Consider the following 26,066-nt stretch of genomic DNA (forward strand, 5'->3'; position numbering starts at 1 on the left):
CCCACACACACACGCACACACACACACACACACACACACACACGCACGCTGGTGGTTACTGAGGGAGGACGTGATCTCAATAGAAACTGTGTCACACGGGTTCTTGGAACGAGCCTCACACATGCGGCTGGTGCGGGGTCGAGGGGCCTGATCTTTCTTTAGAAAACCGTCAAAAATGACCTTTGCCCTCTGGGGGGGGGGGGGGGTGGCTGGAAAGGCACGTACGCGTGCTTTGACTGGTTGTTTGGCGCCAGCGTTATCCGTTCCTCCGTTCGTCCGTTTGTTTGTTTGTTTGTTTGTTTGACCTCCTGAACTCCGGGGCGGAGCCGGGCTCCGGCGACGGAGCATCACCGGGCGGGTTTGAAACGGCAAACGCAGCCGGTTCACTCCACCTTTTAACGAGAGGAAGGGGGACATTGGGGCTGCACCGAAAAAGCCGGTCGGTGGATTTACTCTTCCCAGGGCGGGGCCCCCGGGGGCCTTGAGGTTTACCCAACACCCGCATGACGCAGCCCAGAGCCCATACCCGGCCACTTCCTGTTCCGCCGAGGAGCCGCACTCGCTTCTCACGCACGGCCCTTTGCACGGGGGCCCTCTGCGCCCGCGGCACGCGTCTAGGCGTTTTAAATGCAGCTGAGGTTGATAACATTGCGGCCGGCGAATTGTGGGTGTGTTTCATTTGAACACGGCTGCCAGTTCCCGGGCTTCTTCGTCGTTTCTTTAGTCGTGGGGTCTTTGGAAGCCGCCACGTGGCTCCTGAGCGTGAGACGACGCGGTCGACGTGAAGGTTTAGGGTTGGCCTCGGGCTGTTTTTATTTTTATTTTTTCCCTCTTTCGATAATTTACGTTGAGGAAAGCCGTGGGGGTGGTTTCCAAAAAAGAAAAAAAAGAAAAAGGATTGTTTATTTATTTATGACTGTGCATGCTTTTTATTTAGGATATTGTCAATGCGGCGTGGTTGTGCTGTCAAGTCATTCGATTCGTTCCACTTCATTGAAGGGATTCCCAAGCTGAGGTCCGCGGGCCCCTGCAGGTTCCTTGAAGGAATTGCAAAATAAATACAGAAATTGTATTGTTTTTTGTTGTTGTTGTTGTTGTTGTTGTTGTTGTGTGTTGGGAGGAGGTTCATAAACAAAGGCTTTGGGGAACCCCTGGCTGTGACATCGTTCTGGCAGTAATAAAAAAAAAAAAAACAACCAAAAAAAACCCAAAAAGAAACAGGTTGTAGTTATTTTTATGAATGGAGGCGGAGGGTCCATCCCCCGCAGCGGCCGCCAGGGGGCAGAGCTCCCCCTGCCCACGGACCCGGGTATATTCGTGCTCCGCTTCCCAGTAGAAAAGGCGACGTCCGCGGACAAAAGTCGCAGCTCCGGACATGGACCCTTCAGTGAGGACCAGCCCCGTGGCCGCGGAGGGACCGGCGGGGGACTGCAGCTGAAATCCGGTCGGGACTCGGCAGAGGAGGAGGAGGAGGACGAGGACACGGACACGGAGAGACGAGTCCGTGAATTTCGCCTCGAGATCCGGGATTTTCTCTCCCTCCCTCCCTCCCCCCCCCCCCCCCCCTCTCTCTCTCTCTCACCCCCTTCTCGGTTCAGCCTGGACGGCAGCTTCGGTCCCGATGCCTCCTTCCTCCACCTAGACCGGACCGGAGGACGGAAGGAGAAGGAGAACGGAACGGGACGCGAAGAGACACGTCGGAGAGCAGCCTCCACCACCACCACCACCACCACGAGGGACGGACATCTTCCTCTCCCCCGTCGAGAGGAACCGTCCCGGAGGAGCGCGGAGCCGGAGACCCGCGGCAGGAGGATGATGGCAGCGGGGCTGTCGGCGGAGGAGGAGCAGGTAGGTAGGCCGGGCACACCGGGGAACACCGAGCGGATCGGGGGGGCCTACAGGCTCCCCTTCTCCCTACCTGCCTGTCGGGCGGGTGGATGAGCGGGTGGATGGGGTGGGGGGTAGCGCCGATCACACGATCCGACCCCCGGAGCGGCAACCGTGTCGCCGCGTTGCGGAGCCCACGCGCGTCGGTCGCGGCGCAGATCGGAGCGGAAACCTATCGATTTGTGGCGCAGGCGGCGGGTGTTGCGTCACCGCGGCGGGGGAAGCAGGCCCTGGCCCGCCCGCAGGGTCAGATGTTCGGGCCCGGGCACCCCGCGGGGTCAGATGTCCGGGCCCCGGTCCCCGCGGGGTCAGATGTCCGGGCCCCGGGCCCCGCAGGGTCAGAAGAACCAGCACGGTCGTTTGGCTTCCAACCTGTGGCTCCAATTTATATATTTGGGCTTTAAAAAAAAAAAAAAAAAGCCCTTTTGAGACTTTAGAAGTTATTTAGGGAGGAGTGATTTGTGTTCTGATGTATGGTTGTTGTTGTTGTTGTTGTTGTTATTATTAAGTCCATATGTGGAGGAAACCTGGCTAGAATGTTCCCTAAAGTTGGTCGGGAGGAGGAGGAGGGGGATGGGGAGGGGGGGGGTGGAAGGGGTTAAAAATCTATAGAAGTTTATTTGGTGTGGCACTGGAGTGTGTTTTCATGTGGAAGGAATTTGTCTTGCATGCTTATTTGTTGGTGCCTTTGTTGTAAGTAACGTGAAAAAAGAAAAAAAATAGCTGAACTCTTTGAATGTGCATGCAGTGGGCCTGGTACGATTAAGGGGTTAAATCAAATGAAGCTCTGGAAGTGGGCCTGAGAATGAGCTTTTTGGGTTTCCTTTTTTTTTTTTTTTTTTTTTTTTTTGTTTGTTTGTTTGTTTTTTTCTTGTAAACAAATTAACAAGTTGTTAGAAGTTGTGGTAGAGTGTTGTTTACTAAACGACAAGAGACAGGTCTGATTTCAATGGAGAAGTTCTGAATCCAATGCGCCCCGAGTAAGAATTTACTTTTATGACTTGGAGGATAGAGCCGTTGGTAATGTACATGTATGTTCCAACACTCCTCTCTCTCTCTCTCTCTCTCTGCCCCCCACACCACCCTTCAAACGTGGCAACGCAGTCCCACCTCAGGAAAGGGTATTAAATGCAGGATAGCCGAGCAACCCTGTTTTCCTCCATAAAGAAAAATCCCCCCCCCCCCCCCCCCCCCAAAAGCCGAGAGAAGGTCATATTAGATTCTAGGTTTGTTTTGTTTTTCTATAAGTGACTTTGCTTTTTCAACTCCTGCACCGCTGTCGCTGGTAGCTGCTGCAGTCCTTGATTCCCTGAACCCTATCATCGTCCTCATCATCATAATCATCTGGCCACTGCAGAAAGCCTTATCTGGCTGCTTCATTTCCTGTGTGTGTGTGGTGTGTGTGTGTGTGTGTGTGTGTGTGTGTGTGTGTGTGTGTGTGTGTGTGTGTGTGTGTGTGTGTGTGTGTGTGTGTGTGTGTGTGTTGGGGGAGGGGTGTCTCTCGGGAGCCCACTACAGTATGGTGGAACTTCATTCTAAAAGCAGCTGTTAAAAGCGTTTCCACTAAACTAGGGGAGGTGGGGGTGGGACACAAAAAAAAAAAAAAAAGAGTGCATGTGAGCATGCACATCGTGTGTGCGTGAGTGTGTGAGAGAGAGGAAAAAAAAAGAAATATCCTGAGAGGGGGGATAGAGAGTGACATTATTGACTTCCTGTTTTGGTATTGACCGGTGCCAACAGTGAGTGACTGAGCTCTGGGCTGAAGTGGATTGTCACTTGGCAACAGCGAAGCCATTGTTGTAAACAGATTAGAATTGGCATCTGTAATCAAACTGGCCCCTGGAAAAGGACGGCCGGCTCCCGTGTGCCCAGAGCGTCGGACACTTATCGGTGGTTCAGCGATCGAGGCGTCGGCCTCGGTCACTCACCGACGTCCGTCTAATTTAATATTGCTTGGGGGCCTTCTGGGAGCATTTTCTAATCCATAAGGTCACACTCGTGACCTCACATGGCGGCGCTTTCCCAGGCACACATTTCATAAGCTCAAATCATGTTTTTTCATCTGGACTAACTGAAACGGCTTTTCCTCAGTCACGGTTTGAAATGGTCCCAGATTTGCTCTAGTTTAAAAAAAAAAAAATAGAAATAAAATTAAAAAACAACCTGATGTCCAGAAGGAAGGTTCGAGCGCATCGAGGTCCAAGTGGATTTAAATTGGATGTGGCCTCCGGGTCGACCTTGGGTGGGCGGTGATAGGCGTGAGCTGACTATTCCTTCATGACCGTAGTCCACAAATTCCTATTCTACAACCGGTTCATTTTCTAATGAAGCAACGTCTCGGAAAGGTATTTGTGAATTCTGGGTTAATTTAAGGAGGATTTTGTTTAGCCCCGATTTTCAGACGAAACCCCGTCTGCGACACCACCGCCCCGTGGATAAACCGTTCCCATGTACCACGCCCTCCATGTGGGAGTGCTGTGGTATTAATTTACAAAACCATTCTTGCCAGTTTTCTTCTGATCAAATGTTGTGATATCTGATGTGTTGAGTCTCGCATGCCATCCGGGCTTCACAATGTTTTCTCGGAAAAGCTTGAGTAATGCTGATTTTATTAGTCAGTTATTTGAGTTGAGTGATGACTAATGGATGCTGGATGCTTCTGTAATATCTATGGGACGTTCCTTTTTGCCACATTTGCTGTGCTGTCAAAACAAAGCCAAAGACATATATTTGGATGTCGTGGACTTTAGGGCGCCGGGTCAACTTGACGAGAATCTCCAAACAAGAACGGTACAAAAGTGTAAAATATTTGTTATTAGCCCAGATGGATTTTTTTTTTTTTTTTTTTTTAATTTTAATTTTAATTTTTTTACCAGTAGGAATCGATAAGGGATTGACGGAAGACCCAAAACAAAGTGATCTTTCCCTGCCAATGGTGAACAACTTTGACAAAATGCTCCGGCTCCATCAAAATCAGAACAAGCCGCACAAATATTTACGCGTCCATGCAGGCAAGTCGCTCCTCGGCTTTGGTTCTTGTGCACTATTGTGAAAATAAACTTGTGTATCCCCACTCGGATTCGCTCTTGCGGATGTGGCCCCCGGAGCAGAAAAGCTAAACAAGAAGGACTCCTCCAGGAACCCTGGGGTCACCGCCTGGCGTTGGAAGTCTTCCCTTAAAAGGAGAAGACATCGGGCTCAGAGTCCAATGTTATGCCTGTTTCTACAACGGGATCAATATCTGGAGATAAATATATAAAAAAAAAAATTAAAGTTACTTCCCAGAAGCCATTAGTTATTTTTTATTTATTTATTTATTTGTTTGTTTATTTATTTATTTTAAATACAGGCAGGGGAAAAAATGGCAACCTGCACACTGCAATGAGAAATGATTCCAGGAGACGCTTGGATGCACTTTAGCCGCACTTAGGTTCTCATCACGGACAATCCATAGACCAGAATGCGCTACGCGGAGTCAAAATCATTTCCGCCCGCGTATCTTTTGATTCATAGTCTTCCGGAAAAAAACACCCTCTTCACGGTGAAGATGTTTCCAAAGCGCGGCCGTCCCTCTGTGTTTGTAGAACCCCTAGTATGTCCATGGGCTCCCTCACCATCTGTTCAAAAGAAGAAGGAACGCTTTGGCTTCCTGTCTATTTGCTCCTTGGTCATCAAGGTGATCCACGGGACTGATCGGCAGCAAGGCTCATCCCACATTTTAGATGCCCGTTGAGTCCTTTGTCTGCCCTTCACCGCCCTCGTGGTTTTTGCAATGGGGGCTTCTCCACGGGCTCCTCCCGAGCGTGTATCCAAACAAATGGATGTGGAGATACTTGGCGTGGCGACAGGATTGAGATGTAGGAGAAATTACGCGGCCTAATTGGAATTACCGTGTCTAACCCTGCTGAATATAATGTGAAGTGTGTTCCCCAGTTGAGTGTGAGTGGGGGGGGGGGGGAGGGTTGGTTTGTGGTTTCGTTGTAGGTCGAAGGCAGCAGCATGAAGTCTTTCTGTTGTTATAGCGAACAAAAATAGGAAATAATCTGGAACCCATTAGACATCCGACCTGAATCGCTTGAGTAGGATCAGATATCCAAAGGGCCAGCGCTTCACTTGGGTTCTGCCATCTGCGGCGGCGGGAGAGAATGAGGCGGCCTCGGCCCCGGTGGAGGCGCTCGCCCCCTTCGCCCACTTGCATATTAAGGCGTTCTTTTGGACGGAGCCGCGCGTCTGCGAAATGAAAGCGCCGGCTTTTCCTGCCGGGAGACACTGGCATCCTGTCTCTGAGCTCGCGGCTCATCACTGACGGTTTTGTATTCCCGAAGAGCCGCAGACTCCCACAACTTGACTTCCTCCTCCTCCCCCCGCCCCCCACCCCGTGCGCAGCGAGCAGAGGAGCGGAACCCTCTGAGAGACGCCTTTCATTGGCCTTTCCGCCGCCTTTTGACCATTCACCCGGTGTGCGCTAGATAACTCTCAGTTGGGGGAGGCCGATGTAGGGTTGGGGTTTTTTTGTTTTTTGTTTTTTTTGGCAAGCTCAGAATAGAAGGCCGTGATCATCTTCCTTTTGAAAAAGATGATAAAGATGTGTGATCTGGTCGGACTATTTTAGATTTTAATCTACCTGAAAAGTCAATTTTGTGTCCACTGAAGGATAATTGGTTCAATGCAATGTTTGTGTTGGCTGCAAAAAAAAATGCAATCCAACATGTCCAGACTTATTTAACAATAGAACAGCATTTTATTTTTATTTTTTATTTTTTACCTTGATGCAAGTCTACATCTTTTACATTTTTAGTCGATAGCATTTATCCTCATTACTGATTATATTATTAACAATTACTGTTTTTATTTCTATTTCTATTTATTATTATTATTATTATTATTATTATTATATTTAACTCTTGAGCTTGATTCAGAGGGTAAGCGGTTGGATGTATTTCTTTAGAAACCTTGGAGGAAAACTCTGGTTGAACACCGCTGCTTGGAAAAAAATACGATTTAGAGTTAAAAATGCCAGAGTTTCCCCTGAAGGACGCCGTGCTGCTGCTTTGAACTGCTTGGAACGCACGCCGCTGTGAATTTGCACCGTGCTGAGAACGCTGATTGCAAAGAGTCAACAAGTAGAACTTCTTTTGACTGTGTGGTTAAAATATTTGTCCTGGCGCTTTGCGTCACCAGTCTGTGGTGTAGAATGTCGTCCTTGCTGGTTTTGTTTATCGTTAAAACAAGAACACGTCGGCTTAAAGCGCTGTTTACAACCAAAAGAATCAAAGGACTAAAACCTTGTCAACATTATGTCGTTTTTATTTTTTTTAAATCTGAAACAACAATGAAAAGATTAGGGCTGCCCCCGACTAAAGATTGTCCTAGTCGACTATTAGTCATCAATTCAAGCATTAGTCGACTAATCGTTGCATGTTTACATACTTTATTATTATTATATTATTTTGTTATTCACATGTGTTTTTTGGGACATCCGAAAATGGTTTCAGTTCCAGGGCTGAGAAAGAATGTTATAACTCACATAGATAATACTGTGCTACATTATGGATAAAATCAAAACCTAATAACCAGCCTTTAAATTATAATTTACAAGTGCTGCGCAGCGCCCATGCACGACGCGAGCTGCCTGTTAGTTACCGCCAAAAGCCGCTCATCAAAAGCTGTAATTATTCTTCCGAATGTGTCGGAACAACCTGCAAGGGGAACATTTATTTTTGTTAAAAAATTGTTTGACATAAGAAGACCCTCTAGCATTTCATACACGGGTCCAGCCATAAGGGATTGAAGGATGTTTTTTTTGTTTTTTTTCTCCTGCGACCGACCGACCGATGGGAAAACCGTGGTCGATTAAGACTCTTCTTGTCGACTAACGTTTGGTCGTCTGTTTGGGGGCAGCCCTAGAGGAGATTGAGCGGCGCACGTCTAACGACTGAGATGTTCATAATTTCAGCCTCTCCTGCGCACGCACGTGACAACTGCTGCCTTTTTGAGGAGCGCAAATCTGAAGGCGCGACTCCAGCGCTCTCTAGAAAGTATCCTCCCTGCGAGAGGCAAAATATCCCGTCGCCATTTCAGACTTGGACGCGCGCACACACACACCAAAGGGTTGGCCCCGATAAAAATCACACCCGGTTGATTGAATCGCGACCGGTCCGATTGGGATCGTGTAGAGACGGATTTTGAGTCTTTCAACTCACGCTCACATACACTGTAGAAGACGACTACCGCTCTGCGGCGCGGCGACCCCAGGCTTTCAAATCGACCCCGGGAATCACGTAACGCGGCCCTGGCTTCAGACCCCTGCGGCGCCCTCTACGCTGCAAATAGTTTGGGGGGGGAGTCTGACATCTCAGAGTCAGCGCTGGAGAAGATCCAGTCCGCTGTGAAGCCCTTGTCCGGGGAGTCTCTCGGATGCTGTAACGTCCAGCTCCGTGGACACCTGTCTGCTGTAGCATCGTGGCTCAAGTGCCGGAGACATTTCCTGTGACTGGTGGTTTATAAAGTGCAGAACAACACATGACATACTGTATTTATCATTGGTGCTGCAAAACTAAACAGCATATCTTTGGGGCCTTTCCTCCCTTCAAGCCTCGGTGCATTAAACCTGGTTGTAGTTTGAAGGAGATTATTTTTCTTTCCGCCTGTGCGAGGCTACTTTATAACTTGTATTATAAGTGACAGAAATGGTGGAGCGTTGTCATCCTTCAGATACACCAGCTTGTCATGGATGGAAGATTAAACTTCTGTCCTGTTCCCACAAAAAAGCTTGAATAAGTGATTGTTTTCTTCTCTCTTGTTAATGAATATATGGTCGGTCAGTGACAGTTTTACTCAACCCATGCAAGTTTGACTTTGTGTGTTCCCTCTGTATTGGAAGTATAAATCCAAAAATAAAGTTTCCCTCTGGGGAAACAAATTCAGCTTTTAAGTATTTAACGTTATATTTCTGCAGAGGCAGACTAGTGGCACTGGTCTGTTGGGGCTCAGTCACATTGCACCGTTACAGATGCATTGTATTCTGTATTGCTTTGCCAGATTTATTTAAAATCAGTAATCACCATTTGATATACAGTATAGTTGTATGTACAAGAGAGGAGGAGGTAAATACCTTTTTGGGGGGGACAAAAGCTTGTGACCTTATGACCATAATTCATCGACTGAACTGCTGGGAGACCTGGAGCAGGGAAACTGGGCAGCAACGCAATGGAGCCTCAATAATTGACACCGTTTTGAGGGGTTGTCGCTTCAACAGTGTGATGTCAGGTTAGGAGGTACAGATGGATACCCATTCAGCGGAAGTCAAGCCGCCGCCTGTGCCACGAGGCGCACGTCGACATGCACAGACCTCTCCCGGGCGGGCGGACCCGGGCATGCTCCCTCGTTGTCATGTGAGGCTTTGAGCTCCGGGCTCCTTTGCTTGGGCCGTTCTCGCAGTGGAACCTCGTCCCCGGGGCGGTCGGCGGGATCCGAAACGGACCTGAATAAGACCCGGCGCGGAATAAAAAAAAAAGGTTAGGCGCCGGAACGCTGCGTGACATTAGAGGTTTCTGCAAGCGCTGTTCAGAGCCGAGCGTGAGTGGAAAAAGGGGCCACAACCTCTTCTTCTCATTGAAAACGTTGACGTGTTTGGCTTGGTAGACTTAGTTGGAATTGCGAGGACCTTCCAAGAACCAGTTCCTCGTTTTCGTAATAGCCTCTTCTGTTTAAAACAAATGCAAATGCCTTGATCGCACATTTCCACACCTGGTCTGAAGAAGCAAAACGGATGGAATATAGGAAGTTGAAAGAAGAACCCGACGTTTCATTACACATCGTACGTGCCTCACTATATGAGGACATACCTCGCACTTCCTCAAAGGGAGTATTGAGTTCAAATCCCAGTTTCTCTTCCTCCGTGACCTTTTGATAACCGTCAGAGGAGTTAAGTGTGTGTGTGTGTGTGTGTGTGTGTGTGTGTGTTTTTCAGGCCACCAAGCAATTTCTGGAGGAAATCAACAAGTGGACCAGTCAGCATGGCGTGTCGCCGCTGTCCTGGGAGTTGGCCGTCAAGTTCCTCATGGCGCGCAAGTTTGACGTCCTCCGGGCCATCGAGCTCTTCCACAACTACAGGGTGAGACGTGCGCACGCGACTTTTGTAAACTACAGCTAGCGTCGCATGACACCTGCTTCCGTACACACGCTGTTTGCACTGGCTTGAAGCAGGTTTAACGTTACTGATGTCCCCGTTTCAAGGGACAACAACAATTGTTTTCTTTTCAAAATGGAGTGATTGGATTAATCAACTGAGGTGTACTTTTACTTTGGTTTTATCCATCTATCTCTATCTGTCATCATCATATATAAATAGAATACTTAAAAACCAGATGCATATCATGTCCGAGGGCAGAAAGTCACATTTTCTTTCTCTCGGAGCTTGGTGAGGTGGACGAACCTGTCTGTTTCTGCAGCATCGGGGTTTTTTCCTTTTTTTTTTTTTTTTTTTTTCCATTCTTTTTTCGGGTCAGACATATCACTTCAAAACCCCTTGCCAAGCAAGATGGACTAAGCAGATGCACCCAAGTGCAGAAACACACACACATACACTGATCAGCCACAACATTAAAACCACTGACAGCTGAAGTGAATAACATTGTTCATTTCGTCCCAGTGGCACCTGTCAAGGGGTGGGATTTATTAGGCAGCAAGTGAACAGTCACTTCTTGAAGTTGATGTGTTGGAAGCAGGAAGAATGGGCAAGCGTAAGGATCTGAGCCACTTTGACAAGGACCAAATTGTGACGGCTAGACGACTGGGTCAGAGCATCTCCAAAACGACAGGTCTTGTGGGGTGTTCCCGGTATGCAGTGGTTAGTACCTACCAAAAGTGGTCAGAGGAAGGACAACTGGTGAACCGGCAACAGGGTCACGGACGCCCAAAGGCTTATTGATGTGCGTGGGGAGTGAAGTCTAGCCCATCTGGTCCGGTCCCACAGAAGCGCTACTGTAGAATTGTACTGTTGCTGTGATAGAAAGGTGTCAGAACACACAGTGCATCACAGCTTGCTGTGTGTGGAGCTGTGTAGCTGCAGACCGGTCAGAGTGTCCATGCTGACCCCTGTCCACCGCCCAAAGCCCCTACAATGCACACGTGAGCGTCAGAACTGGACCATGGTGCAATGGAAGAAGGCGGCCTGGTCTGATGAATCACGTTTACGTTTAAATCACGTGGATGGTGGGGCGTGTGTGCGTTGTTTACCCGGGTAAGAGATGGCATCAGGATGCATTATGGGAAGGAGGAAAGCCGGCGGAGGCAGCGTGATGCTCTGGGTAATGCTCTGCTGGGAAACCTTGGGTCCTGGCATTCATGTTGATGTTACTTTAACACGTACCACCTACCTAAACATTGTTGCAGACCAAGTACACCCCTTCATGGCAATGGTATTATCTTATGGCAGTTGCCTCTTTCAACAGGAGAATGTGCCCTGCCACACTGCGAAAATTGTTCAGGAATGGTTTGAGGAACATAACAAAGAGTTCAAAGGTGTGGACTTGGCCTCCATATTCCCCCAAGCCATTGTACTTTCTACTTTCTCAAAATGGAATAAAATGTAATAAGTCATTCTCCCCTGTCCTTATTGTCTTTGGACTGTCCACCACCAAATCATTCTCTCAACCCTCTCCAAGTTTGGCATTTCAGGATGTGCAATCTCCTAATTTGCATAGTATGTGGCTAATTGCTCATTCCAGGTCACGCGTAGAGGATCCATGTGCATTCCTTAAACTCTGGTGTTCCCCAGGGCGTGTTCTTGAGGCCCTCGCTGTTCTCCTCGTACTTCAAATCCCTCAGTTCCGTGATCTCCGTCTTTGGAGATCCACCGCTGTACAGATGGCACTCTATTTTAACTTGCCTGATTGTTCAACCAACCTTAATGTCACCTCCCCTTGTTCCGGGTTCTTCACTGGCTGAATCTAAGGAGCTGTTACTCATCTACAGGAACTGCCCCTTTTGTATCTTCAATCATTGGTCGGGCTCCAAACTCGACTCGAGTCATCCAAACTTGGAGGTCATCTAGAGCCGCCATTTGTAAGAGTTGCCAGATGTTGCTCGTCCCTGTCGTGACTCTTCACTTCCCTGGAAATGTAATTAAGGAGCGAGCTCCCCCATCTACTGTAAGAATGGCTGAGTTGTTGTCCATCTTTGGTCAGAGGCCTATAACCCATTTCTTCATTCACGGGCGCTACCTTTGCCCCTTGTACTCTTCAAAAAAAGGCCTTAACTTGACTTGATCATGACTAATGTAGTTATTGTAAGCCGCTTTGGACAAAAACCATCTGCTAAATGACATGATGTATAAATATAACAGAAACATAACCAAAATACTGTTCTAAAAATAGCTTGTGTTATTCATATTCCCCAAAACTTGTCTAATAAGGAAGGGATTTTCATTCATATATAGATAAAAAAATGGTTTGTTTGAAGTTTTTACTTAAAAAAATAATAAATAAATAAAATAAATAAATAAAAAGCCAATCACCCATGTTGGTCCTGTTTCAGCAGTGAATGCCTGGCCTGCATTTATTCAACTCATTTCGAAATGCCTCAAACGCAAGTTTGGGGAGGATTAGGCCCCTTCCCCTCGCCACAGTTCATTTAGCGCGGTTGAGTGCCGAGCCTGTGCCAAGACGGAGGTTTGCTCCAAGTCGTTTCGTCGTGACGAAGCAAAAAGTAAAATCCTTCAGTGAAACGCGGGATTGAGCGAGGAAAAGACACCGGCAGGGTGGGCGTTGAACATGAGGGGTGGGCGAGGGGTGGGGGAGTTGTGAGTTTTTTTTTGTTTTTTTTTGTTTGTTTTTTTTGCTTCCAGAGAGAGTGATCAGGGAGCGTAATCTGAAATACGTGTTCACCAAGTTGTGTACGAGGAAGGAAAAATGAAAGCTGTGTATGTCTATAAAGGTTTTACACTGCAGTCTGCTGGCCTTGTTAAAGGGGACGGTGGGGCTGGGGCTTTTTTTTCTTCGTCATGAAACTCCAGTACATTTCAACTTCAAATGAGTGACTTTGATTGCAAATACTGTATTGCGGTCATGTTGTTTTGCACCATTTTTGAAGTAAAGACAAGTTTAAAGTGCTTGGAGTTTGGTGGGTGAATGTGGACAAGGAAAGGTGCCTTTCTGCTCAGTCAGCTAATAAAACCACATATTTTTTTCTGTCAATCTGGTCTTTGATGTAATAATAATATTAATAATTTAAAAAACTAAAGGTAATGTTATTTTAAAATGGGGTATAAGCAGCTTTGTGTCAAAAAATGCCAATTCAACCTATTCCATGTCAGTAAATAATAGTTCATATATGGAGCGTAAAATAATAGCTTGATTGTAATTTTCACAGAAAAGGATAAAAAATAATAATAATAATTAAAAAAGTTTTATTAATAGCAATGGCTATTTATAAGGGTACGCAGAAGCCTGACTGGCATGACTGCTGTGTTGTGTTCTCAGGAAACCCGCTTGAAAGAGGGAATCGTCAGACTCCAGCCGCAGGAAGAACCTTTACGCTCTGAGCTCCTCAGCGGAAAGTTCACAGTGCTGGTAAGTGTGTGTGTGTGTGTGTGTGTGTGTGTGTGTGTGTGTGTGTGTGTGTGTGTGTGTGTGTGTGTGTGTGTGTGTGTGTGTGTGTGTGTGTGTGTGTGTGTGTGTGTGTGTGTGTGTGTGTGTGTGTGTAAAATACCTTTCCCATTTCCCGAACTAAGAGTGACAAAGGAGTGTTCCGTGTGCTGAATTTGGGACCGTTTCCAGCCAAAGCCAGTTCTACTCATGGACTATCTCACCGGGACAATTGGCCTCATTCACAAAACCGTTCTTGCAGGAAAACTTGGGTATTTATTTTTAACCAAAGTCATGTTTTCTGACCCATTGGGAGCCAAGCAGAATTGATCCACTATTGAGAGAATATTTTACGCAATCCCACCACTGCTCCGCCCTGTTCATTGTCACCCAGAAGCCCCAAAGTCCCGCGTGTCTGATTGGCATTTGTTGATTTTCCCCCGCACCCTCAGTCTATTTCACACAACCCAATCCCATTTAGTGGGTCAGAAACTGATGGATATAGATCTTTTGGGTTATGGATTATTAATTTATCACCAAAAAACACCCCGTCATGCTGGATACAGGGCCTCGATCCGGAGTTATCGAGGCCACGTTTCCTGGTTCACCGGGGGGGGTTCAGCGCTCTAAATTCACCCTCCAGGCACACGGCTGCTGTGGGAGTCGGCCTTAAATGGCCTTCATTAAGCACACCGTGACCGGTGGTACTTCCTTTGCGATGCAACACCTTACCACAGGAGCCAAAACAATAGAACAAGTGGAAAAATGCAAACACCGTACCTGGGCACCATCTTGGGCAACCGGCTGATGGTCATGAAACACCAGCACCGGCGTCCATGTGAAATCCCTCCTCGGATGTCGGTGCACACGTTGTGCATGACCCCTGACTGACCATTTCCCGGCAAAATGAAGTACCCTTGACAGAAATATGTCACTGGTGTGATCCTCCGAAGAATCAACCGCCATTTCTTTCTCCAGCACTTTGAGGCGGCCTTCGGGGCGAGGGTTGAGCTCTTTTGATCACCTCACAATGACTTTTATTATAATAAATAATAATAATATAATATATTATCTTTTTTCTATTTTTTTTTTTTTTTTTTTTCACACAACGAAGAAGTTCCTCAACGGCTGATTTCCAATCCGACATGTGTGAGGTTTGCTAAACGGCAAAGAGTGGCCAAGAACCTGGAGCACCAACCGTCTACTCCGATTTAAATTTCTTTTTTTTTTTTTTTTTTTAAATAAAGCTCCGGCGCAAATGGGAGTTTTAAAGTTTAAACGTAGGCTGCGCTTTAGAGTTTACAGGAATGTTTCACAGGAATTCTGTTCGGCCGCTTTTTTTGGATATCATTCATCTCGCCTCAAGTTCAACGTAAATTCCTCCCCTATGAACACACACACACACACACACACACACACACACACACACACACACACACACACACACACACACCATTACATTTCACTGCATATATGTATGGAAGTATGTATATGTATGTGACAAATAAAAATCTTGAATCTTGAACACCCTCTGCCCGTTGACACACCGCGGTGGCATTGATCATGCACATCCTCCGGTCTGACGTCAGGCAGCAGCCTTCATATCCTGTCTGAGGTATTTTTAGTCCCTGTGCCAGAGAACACAGGTTTATTTGCTTACAAAAGGACGGTTCCGGAGCGTCCCGGGTTGGTGAACGGATTCCTGTCGAGAGAGTCAGCCCCGCTCCTCTGACGCCAGCTGCTTCTTGGCTCCACACACACACACACACACAGAGATAGAGAGAGAGAGAGAGACTCTCTTTCCCACAGGGACAGAAATGGGTTAATGCAACTGGGTCTTTATTGACAGGAAAATGCTCCTCCTGCTGCTGAGTTGCTGACAGCCCTTTTGGGCCACGTGCCAGGGATTGCCGGGGCGAGCCGAAGCGCCCCCCGGTGGTCGCCTCCTCCATCCCGCCCCGTCACTGTGCTTTTGAAAAATCAGTGTCTCCTCCTACAGTTAATAACGCACATGCTGCCCGGGGGTTTCCTCTTAATTTGCAGAGGAGCGAGCCGGCGCACTTCTCCGACAGTTGTGGTGTATCCCAGTCGGGGCGGGCGTGTCCACATCGGTTCTGGAGCTCCGGGGGTGGGCGTCGCAGGCTCACGCTGGCGGTACAATTCCGTGACGTCCTCTGACTCAAACAATAGCCGAGGGAAAAACACGCCCTGAAGGGTGAGATAACGGGAGAACCTCCTACAAGGATCCAGGTATCCTATTCCAGGCGGGCGGGGCGAGCGAGAGGTGAAACGTGCCAAAGCAAAAAAGGAAAACGCAAGAAACGGCTCCGTCCATTTAGCCGTTCAACGCGGCTGTTCCACGAGAAGGGAATTCCTGCCTTGTTTAGTTTCAGTTTGTTGCTTTCGACTTGAGAAGCTCTGATCCAGGCTCCTCCTTTATTGTATGAATAAAAAAAAAAATTTTAATAAAATAATTTAAACTCACAAATTGATATTCTAGGACCGGCTCCAGAGACACTTCAGATGGTCTAGAAAACCCCTTCTCCACCCACTGCTCTTTAATTCCCATAACTTATTAACTTGACTATATAATTTTTTGGGGGTTTTTTGGTGCCATAACTCCTCGGAAAGGCGAGAACTTTGGTGTCGTAGGGTAGACCTTGGGAGTTGGAATGTCCTTCCTTTAGTTTTTGGAGCGAGATCCGAGATTTTGGGGTGCGATGAAGCTGGTGTTTGACTTCAAGCGTTTATTTTTATTTTATTTTTGTTTTTTTTGTGTGTGATTTTTTATTTTTATTTTTTTCAGAGCGTACGAGACCCGTCGGGCGCCTCCATCGCCCTGTACACGGCCAAGCTCCATCACCCCAACAAGTCGGGGAACCACGTGGTCCTCCAGGCGCTCTTCTACCTCCTGGACCGCGCCGTGGAGAGGTGAGGAACCCAGAACTCACTTTGGGAACCCACAGCGGGATTGAATCACCCGCATTGAATGAAAGTGTTGGAGACGTACTGTGGGACTTTCCAGGGGTGAAGGAAGCATTTTTACTGTTCTGTGTGCGTGGTATTTTCCTCCCAATTTGGTATGAAATCTCGAACGCTCCTTCTCATCCTTCACAGCTTTGAGACCCAGAGAAACGGGTTGGTGTTCATCTATGACATGGCAGGCTCCAACTATACCAACTTTGAACTGGACCTCAGCAAGAAGATTCTAAATTTACTAAAGGTGTGTGTGTGTGTGTGTGTGTGTGTGTGTGTGTGTGTGTGTGTGTGTGTGTGTGTGTGTGTGTGTGTGTGTGTGTGTGTGTGTGTGTGTGTGTGTGTGTGTGTGTGTGTGTGTGTGTGTGTGTGCGCGCTGAAATACAGTATTCACACAAGGTAAACTCAGGTGTCTGTTTAATCACTTAACTAAAAAAAAAATTGCAAAAGTTAATTTTTAAACATATGTAATTTGATTATTCGGGACTGATTGCAGTTTATAATGTAGTTCCATTTAAATTTGGGCATTTTTAGAGCAGTTTACTGTCCTTTGAACTGGTTTACATTTAGAAAACAACCTTTCAGATGCATAATGGCACCATGGACTCTGAAAAGCAGGCAGTTTGCATTTATCTCCATTTTAAATTGAGCTTTCTTTTCCCCATATGTTACAGTGTAAGGTAGTTAATTACAAGTCATGACAAAGCCTTCCCAAATGTGTTTAGAATCAGGTGTAAGATGTTAATCAGGATGAAAATCCACTGACCTGAACACCAGACTTGTGTTTACTGTACAAAATGTTGCCTTTTTTTTTTTTTTTTTGCATTATCTATCTAGATAACAATCCCCGCTGTCCACCAAAGAATTATTTTTTTTTCCCTGTTTTTTTTTCTCCTGTTTACTAAAACAAATTCGATCCCCCACAGCAAATGGTTTCAGTATCGTTTCTTTGTTTTGAACGGTGCTGTCTCTGTCCACCAGGGGGCGTTCCCTGCTCGGCTGAAGAAGGTCCTGATCGTGGGAGCTCCAGTTTGGTTCAGGGTTCCCTACAACCTGCTGAGTCTGCTGCTCAAGGAGAAGCTCAGGGAGAGAGTAAATAAAGCCTCGTTTTTCGTAGACTATCTCTTCTCTCAACGTAGACCGTTCGTCATTTTACTGACATCGGCCAAGTGAAATGGTCGGGTGGTGTCACTGAATTTTTACGTGAATGGTGTTGATGGGAAGTAGTCGCGTGCATTATTCATTTTCATATAAAGATTTTCTTATTTTTGACAAATAATTGCAATTCTTTTTTTTTTCATTTGTATTTTTTATTTTTTTTGTTAATTTCCTACCACACCAGTGACATTTTCTTCATGTTCTAAGTCTATAGTAATACATATTGCGGAATTAACGACCTATTGAACGTTTGAGCATCGAGTTACAGACTGTTAATTTCCCTGAGTCCAGTTGATGAAAATGCACCCGATTGACATTTTATTTGTTGCAACATTTCTGGCATTGCCCTAAAATTTCCCTCAAATCTAGAGGGAAGCTCATGATTTTGGAACCCACAATCAGCTCAAATAATTTTGATTGGGCGATTGTGTAATGGTTGTGACAGCTCCATGACACATTCAGTGTTTATGGGGCTTTCAAAAGGCTCAGCAGGACCTACTGCGTGATCCAGAGGTCATCCCAAGTCCTGATAATGTCTCATATGTAGTAGTGACCCCAACTTGGAGTATGAGAAGATAAATACTTTGATTTTTGCGCTCTTCCTGCTCCGCCCGCCCCCGCCCTCAGGTTCAGATGGTGAGAATGGCCGAGCTGCGCCAGCACCTCCCCAGGGACTGCCTGCCCCAGCACCTGGGCGGCTTGCTGCCCCTGGACGCCCAGAGCTGGAACCAGCAGCTCCTGGCGGGGCAGAACGGCCACGTGGACCCGGTGGACGAGCTGGTGGCCGTCCCCCTGGAGGAGGGGTCCGTGCACGCCCCGGGCCCCGAGGCCATGCGGCCACAGGAGCTGCTGCTGCACCTGGGCCGGCTGCAGCGCGTCGGCGTCCACCAGGAGTACGAGGAGCTACGGAGGGAGGCTCCACCCGGAACCTTCCACTGTGCACTGTGAGTAACACCTGGAGTTCTGCTTATTATTATTATTATTATTATTATTATTATTATTATTATTATATTGTACAAAGAGTAGTTTTGTAAGGAAGTGACGGCTTTGTTTTGCATCAATATTCACATCTGTTTGTCTATTGTTCATAGGTAGCAGCCGTTTCGTTAAATTCATCTTATTTATTTCCCATAGGGGGGAAAAAAGCCCAAAAACGCCACAAATATATCTTATTTTTCATATTTAGTCATTTGGAGCTAAGGTTTTTTCGGAGCCGCTCCTAATTAGTTGATAGAATACATACAGAGGTGATTAATAAAGTGAAACTCTTCTCCTCATTTGGTAATTTTGGATTGACCTTTCCTATTGAATATAGAATAAACTTGTGTTAAAAAAGACTTGTTTGTATGCCTACAAATTGAATTGTCATTGAGATCGCCTACCAACAATTGTACTATTAAAAATTAAAAAAAATAAATATATATATCTCTAAATTATTTTACAGGTCTATACTGAACATAAGCATGTAGAGGCTGTGGTTGTCATTTTCTTTTCTTTTTTTTTTTTTTTTTTTTTTTACCTGGCATAACCTCGCTGGTAGAGTAGATTCTCGTTTTCAATGAAACTAACCGAAGGTAAAAATATAATGGCTTGCCTTGATTTTTTTCCTCCAAAATATGCGAAGATGCCAGTTGCTGCTGTTCACAGACTGCGAGTCCTGATATGATTGTTTTGTTGTGCGCAGCGCGGTGTACAATCAGGAGAGGAATCGCTACGGAGACGTCCTGTGCCTCGATCAAACTAGAGTCCGCTTGAAAGCCAGAAGAAATGAGGTTGGTACCGCGGGCAAAACCCCTTTTTAGGAATATTATTCATACTTTTCAAGGACCCGCTGCTGCCTGGCCAAATGGTCAGCTGCGGATTCAAAGCTGGGGGGTATTTAATCAAAATAAACAGCGTGTTTGATAATGTTGGCGTAGGAACTAGATTCTATTTTCCCGTTCTTCTTTCAGTTTATCAACTAGGGCTGTTACCGTGTACTTTTTTTATTTTTATTTTTTTCTTAAACTGGAAGTTCCGAATTTTATTTCAGGTCAGTAAACGTGGTCTATATGGCAACTGACGCTGGCAGCTCTTAAAAAAATAGCGAAATAATAAAAAGGCAATGGAATAAAAATATTAAAAAAAGAAAATGCAGTAAACTGAAGACAATACAAATACAACAATATACACTCAACCTAAATATGAGCAAATACAACCTAAAAATAACAGAGAAACAATAAGAAATGAAAAATGAATAAATGCATAAATAAAACGTCATGTCCAAAAAACATTTATAGATGGATATGGCGACAACAAAGTTAATAAAGTCATTATTTTATATGTGTAACTTAAGTACTTGCAACATGGCCTCCGTGGAAGCCTACCCACTGCCTATGTAGATATAAAGGACTCATACTGAGGTTAGGCCAGCACAACGGTTCCTATTTTCATGGGATTATACACTAATTAAAACATACTTATGAATATTATATTCCGTTTCTGCCAAGTCCGTCCTGTTAATTGTACCCACTGCACCTTGAAGTACTTGTATATAACTTAAGCAGTCGCTATAGCAACTGACGCTGTGGTTCAACAACACCAAATGGTCAAAGGGATACTCCAGTTTTTTGGGGGGAATTCACTTTTGGTCTGTTTTGCCCAGATTCAGACGAGAAGGTCGAAACCAGTTTCCTCCCCGTGCGTCCTGTACAGAGAGAGCGACCGGCTGCATGCTAACTGTGCTAGCGCAATACATGGCTGCAGGTGGAAGCGGCTAGCCTAGCTCCCGTTAAAATAACGGAAACGCGCCGTCCAGCGCGCCGTCCCACGGAAACAGCCGAGACGATCGTCCCGGTTAACAGCCCCGGGCTCATTTCTAGCAGAACAACCCTCGAGCGTTCACCGAAGTGGCGGCGGTGGGGCGTGGCCGGGCCCGGGGCCTCGTTGTGATCAATCCTTGTTTCTCCCGCAGAGGTCAGATTACATCAACGCCAGCTTCATGGACGGCTACAAACAGAAGAACGCCTACATCGGTACTCAAGGTGAGCCATCGATTCGTCTGTGTCGTGGGGGTCACGGTTGGAATGAGTACAAACGGGAAAAACCAGCATGCCGAAACAAAAATATGAAATTGCTCAGTTGGATTCTGTTCACCTGAAGTGGGGGGGGTACGATATCGTTCCTGAAGGATCGATCGGCCCGTTTTTGTTCTGGGGATCGGTCAGATGTCCGGCTCACATTTTGATTATTCTTGCAAAACAAATCCTGAATTGCGAACAATTACTGTTTATTGTAGAATTGTGTAAATGTATACGTCCTAAATACTGCCGGGGTCGAACATAGTGGATCATATTTATGTTATGGACAAAAATCTCCCAATAGACAGAAAAATGTATTTATTTGTTTTATTTAAATGAGGAAGGTAACTCAACTCGTATGAAGACGAACAAAACAAAAAACTGAGTTCTTCATTCAGACGTGTTACCATGGACATTTGGAGCTTTTAAATGTCATTTTAATTCGGGAAATTCAGGGTCTTGGTTCCGTGACAAATAGGCTCCCAAATGAGGCTTATCTTGACTTTATCATACTGTTGCATTCATCTCGGGTTTTTTTTACACATTACCCAAGTCTGAGATGACTGCACGGCTCTTTTGTTTTGTTTATGATAAAATCACATTCTTTCCACCTTCGCCTCCCGGGTGCAGGCCCACTCGAGAAGACCTACGGAGACTTCTGGAGGATGGTCTGGGAGCAAAATGTGCTCGTCATCGTCATGACGACGAGGTAAATGAAGTGGGGGGGGGGAACGGAAGTTTGCGCTGAATCGGCCGCACGCAGACGTCCCGACCGCCACGCTCTTCCCCCGCTGCAGGACGGACGAGGGCGGCCGCAGGAAGTGCGGTCAGTACTGGCCCCTGGAGGAAGGAGGGCAGGAGGTGTACGGACACATGGCGGTGGCCAACCAGCGCGTGGACCATCACTCCCACTACAACCACACCACGCTGGAGCTGCACAACACGGAGGTACCACCAGCGCCGCTCAGAACCGCTTCACCCGAATCCCCACCCGGCGTTCTCCAGTACAACGGAGGGGTTTGCTCAGCTGGACATTTACCGTTCTCCATGAATGGATGGATGAATGTATGGATTGATTGATGGATGGATAGATATTATTCAGCCTTGGAGGGAAATTGCCTAGTCTCAGCTCACATCAAAACAGTCTGCAAAAATAATAATAATAAAGCAACGGAATAAAAAAAAAAAAAGAAAATGGCAATATGGGAAAAATATTTAAATATACAGTAAACCCTAACTGTACACAATACAAATATGGCATATACACTAAACCTAATGATAAACAATATATACAACTTAAAAAAAAACAACAAAGAAATAAAAATAACATAAAAAAAATAAATAGAAAAAGACCAAGAAAAAAAACCTCCTTTAGATAGTGTAGCCAAAGTGCGCACAAATGGAAAAAATACACAGTAAATTAATATGAACAGAGATTTACTCATGGTTTGGTGACACTCAACGTTAATGTTCATGAAGTCATTATTTTGTACAAGTAACTTAAATGCGTAGTGTTACTCTAGCCTGTCATACTCGGCAGCGGAGCCTTCCGGACGTAGCGTCGGATCCTAAATGTGTCGCGAGAGCTGGACATTTTAAACTCCATTCCATACCCTTGATGGGATGCAGAAATCTTCGGCAGCACAGTGTCTGAGCCGTTCTCATGCGGTTTCCGACCCTCCATAGAAATGAATGAGACTTCAGGTGCGTTTGTCGGAGTCGGTGTATAAGCCATTATAAATAATTTTACTTGCGGAAAAGATGCATCCCTGCCATGTGTATAAATGTAAATCTAACATCCGGGTAATATTTTGAAGGAATAAGAAATGTACTCATTTTGCAGGCATTGATATTGATCCCATATAGATGTAACATTTGACTTGTGAACTTGGAACTCCGTCCTCTGTCCCACCAGACCTGTGAACAGCGGCAGGTCAGCCACTTCCAGTACCTCAGCTGGCCGGACTACGGCGTCCCCACCTCGGCCGTGACACTGGTGGACTTCCTGGGAGCCGTGAAGCGGCAGCAGAGGAAGGTGGTGAAGGCTCTGGGGTCTCAGTGGACGGGGCATCCCCTGGGACCCCCCATGGTGGTCCACTGCAGCGCCGGGATCGGGAGAACAGGTGAGACGGGCTGTGGGAGGCTGTAGGGCCAAAACAAACGGCAAATAAAACTCTGCGGGTCAATACGCACCTTTTGTTTTGGATCCCAGTTTGGAGGGGTTTTTTTTGCACGGTATAAAAATTATAAATACCTACTTCGGGTCGTGTGTTTCCCGTGCCTTTACCGATTTCAACCGAGCAACACAGTTTTCTGTCCAATCGTGACTCAGTTTAGGAATATCAGAGTTTCATAGAGAACAAAATGCACTCTAGGCAGACTTAAACAATGTTTCTTGTTTGCGTTCACCGTTCTGATAAGACGGGCAAATGGAGTGAACTCGTAAACTTTAGAACTCAGAGCTATAAATTTAAGATCTCCATGCGAGTGAAAACAAGAGTGGATGACCAACGCAGGTCATAGTGTGCACTGAACCAGCAGCCCTGCACTAAGTGATTTGGCATAAATGTGTGTATTTTCTCCATCCCAACATTTCTTACATCAACCTTTTTCCCCAGAGTTAGATGTATAGATGGTTAACTTCATTATTCCCAAATGGGAAACTTCGGGAGGCTTCATTAATTCCTGCAGCGGTTCGGCACTTCCCCCAAACCGGACACACGGCTGCAAACTCCCATCCGGAGTTCAGTGCAAGTAACGGTGGACAAATCCAGGATCTGCGTCCAGTGTAAAATCTGCACTCCGCATTTCAGGCGAAGCAATATGACGCCACAGCATTCTGACTTTGCAAATTCAAGGAGTTTATTTAAAAAAAATAAAAATAAATTGACGTGAGAATATGGAGTGAATTTTTGCACTGAATGCAGATTGTGGTTTTGTCGCCCATTACTTGCATTGAACTCCTGATGGGAGTTTGGAGCCGTGCATCCAGTTTGGCTAAAAGGCTGAACTGCTGAGAGAATGAACCCTAGCTACATTCCACGTGAGGGGTGGTGTATAAAACGGGGATGGACTAAAACAAAATAAAAAATCGGAACTATTCCTTAGAGAGCCGAGAAAATCAACACGATTTTTATTAGATAGGATGAGAACGCTTTGTTAATCCCCGGGGGGAAATTCAGGAAAGTACCATGAACTAACTTAACAATAAGCAAATTTAACGAGACTAAACTAACGGAACTAGGAAAAGAAAGCTGAGAAAATAAGTAAAAAAAATAATAATAATAAGAAGAAAAACAAGCGGAGAGGAAAAATGCGTGGAGCTGCTGCAACCGGCGGCCACCAGAGGGGCAGTGCACTTACCTGGCTTTTTCGCGTCTGCGTGTCTGACGTGCCGCCGTGCTTCCCAGGTACCTTCTGCGCGCTGGACATCTGCCTGTCCCAGCTGCAGGACGTGGGCACGCTCAACGTGTGCCAGACGGTGCGGCGCATGCGGACGCAGAGGGCCTTCAGCATCCAGACGCCGGACCAGTACTACTTCTGCCACAACGCCATCCTGGAACACGCCCAGCGGCAGGGCCTCCTCCCGGCCAACCTCTGAGCGGCCGGCCACCGCGGTTTTGGGCAGGGGGGCAGTTAACCGGAGTGGGGTCTTAATGATGGGAGTCTGTCCTCCGGTCGCGCAACTTTCTGTCTTCACTTCGTCGCGGACAAGCTGGTGCGGTGTCTTTTTTTGGGGGGATTTTGACTGTTTTTGGTGGCTCTCTGTATTATTACGCCTGGGGGATGTCGTGTTCAGTTACGCGCTGCCTGAAAAAGTGTGTGTGTGTGTGTGTGTGTGTGTGTGTGTGTGTGTGTGTGTGTGTGTGTGTGTGTGTGTGTGTGTGTGTGTGTGTGTGTGTGTGTGTGTGTGTGTGTGTGTGTGTGTGTGTGTGTGTGTGTGTGTGGCACGCAATGAGAAGCTTCGTCTGAAACGCGCCCGAAGAGCCCAACCGGGAGTGTAACTAACACAGTTCCTCCCATTTTTCCAAGGAGCGCTCGATCCAGGAGCTGCCGTTCCGTTGAATCTCCTCCGCGGCTCATTATCTCGCGGCTCATTATCCCCCCCCCCCCGTTTTATTGTTCTGATCGGCACTACATTCCGGGATTGGTTTTTGGGAGGGAGGACACGGTGCATCCGTGATGTTCCGGCTTTGTACTCTGAGAGGGTTGACCCCCCCCCCCCCCCTCCATGTCATTATTATAAGTTTGAAAATAACCCTGCAGGAGAGTTTACTTTATATTGTATTTATTTTCATTTTAATCCGCCAAATCTCCCCCTCCCCAGGCTCTCTGTCTCTGGTGTATTAATATGAAGATTTCCTGGCTGCAGTGCATATAGTGACCTAATACAAAGGTTCCTTCTGCTTTCTTGGCATCCCATCATGCTTCAGTGTGATTCTGTACACACACACACACACACACACACTCGCAATAACTGTTGCGTAGTGTTTACTGCAGTTACTGTCCCGTTGAGGCACAAGCCTGTACAGCCTCACATGTAGTGCAATTGAATTTTCTTGTATAACACACATCGTGGAACAGCAGTTTTAAATAACCATCCTCTATGTGCTCCGAGAATTGCTACCATGGCGACGAAAAATGCAACAACAAATTTGAAAACCTAGTTGTTTTTTTTGTTTTATGTTTGTTTTTTCTATAGGTCTGCAATGATGGTAGGATCTCTTCATTGTTATTGTTAAATTTACTTACTATAGGAGGTACATTTAGTGGCACCCTTTTTACTTAAGTGTAAATGGCTTTATGGGACTAAATCAGGCGTTTTAAATGGAAAGAGATGCCGAAATAAACTAGTATGGCGAAACACATTTTAAAAAGAGGGGAAGTGCTTACTGGTTGATAACATCAATAAAGTATGTTTTAAGCACTTGAAAGTCAAACACAGTGTCAAATGCGCGTTGTCGACATTGTTGTTTTGCTTTTTCGGACCGTGGTTTAATAGATTCTTTCATCTGATCAAATTATCTTGTAATAATTAGAGTATATATGTATTTAAAACTGAGCGTGTTATGCTGGCTTTTTTTTTTTCTTTGATGAAAATGTATTTACTACAAAATTCATATTGAATTTGCTTGTAGTGAAGCAGTTTTTTTTTGTTTATCATGTCTGGCATCCTCATGCACTCAGATTTTAGAATTATCGTTGTTTTTAATGATGGACACAACTCGTGCCTCATTTTATTTTTCTATTCAAAACGGCTCCCTTTTCTTACAAGTATTCTGGCTAAATAAGTATCTACATTAATTTTATATTTGTTCTATTGTAACCCATTACTTTTATTATTAGTACGACTATTGCATCAAGCTATACTGTATTAAATACCAATTGTGTCAACACA

General features: G+C 46.0%; 1 protein-coding gene across 1 annotated transcript; it reads left to right on the top strand.

Moving 5' to 3' along the window:
* The first annotated feature begins 1,377 nt into the window (after positions 1-1,377).
* Positions 1,378-26,066, top strand: ptpn9a (protein tyrosine phosphatase non-receptor type 9a). Its single transcript, XM_080003005.1, has 13 exons — positions 1,378-1,848; positions 9,860-10,003; positions 13,371-13,460; positions 16,282-16,406; positions 16,593-16,698; positions 17,433-17,543; positions 18,237-18,553; positions 19,294-19,381; positions 20,563-20,632; positions 21,299-21,377; positions 21,466-21,616; positions 22,584-22,791; positions 24,079-26,066. The coding sequence occupies exons 1-13, from the start codon at positions 1,813-1,815 to the stop codon at positions 24,267-24,269; spliced, it is 1,716 nt and encodes a 571-aa protein (XP_079859131.1). The 5' UTR covers positions 1,378-1,812; the 3' UTR covers positions 24,270-26,066.

The sequence above is a fragment of the Zeus faber genome (genome assembly GCF_960531495.2).
Source record: "Zeus faber genome assembly, chromosome: 6".
Taxonomy (NCBI): domain Eukaryota; kingdom Metazoa; phylum Chordata; class Actinopteri; order Zeiformes; family Zeidae; genus Zeus; species Zeus faber.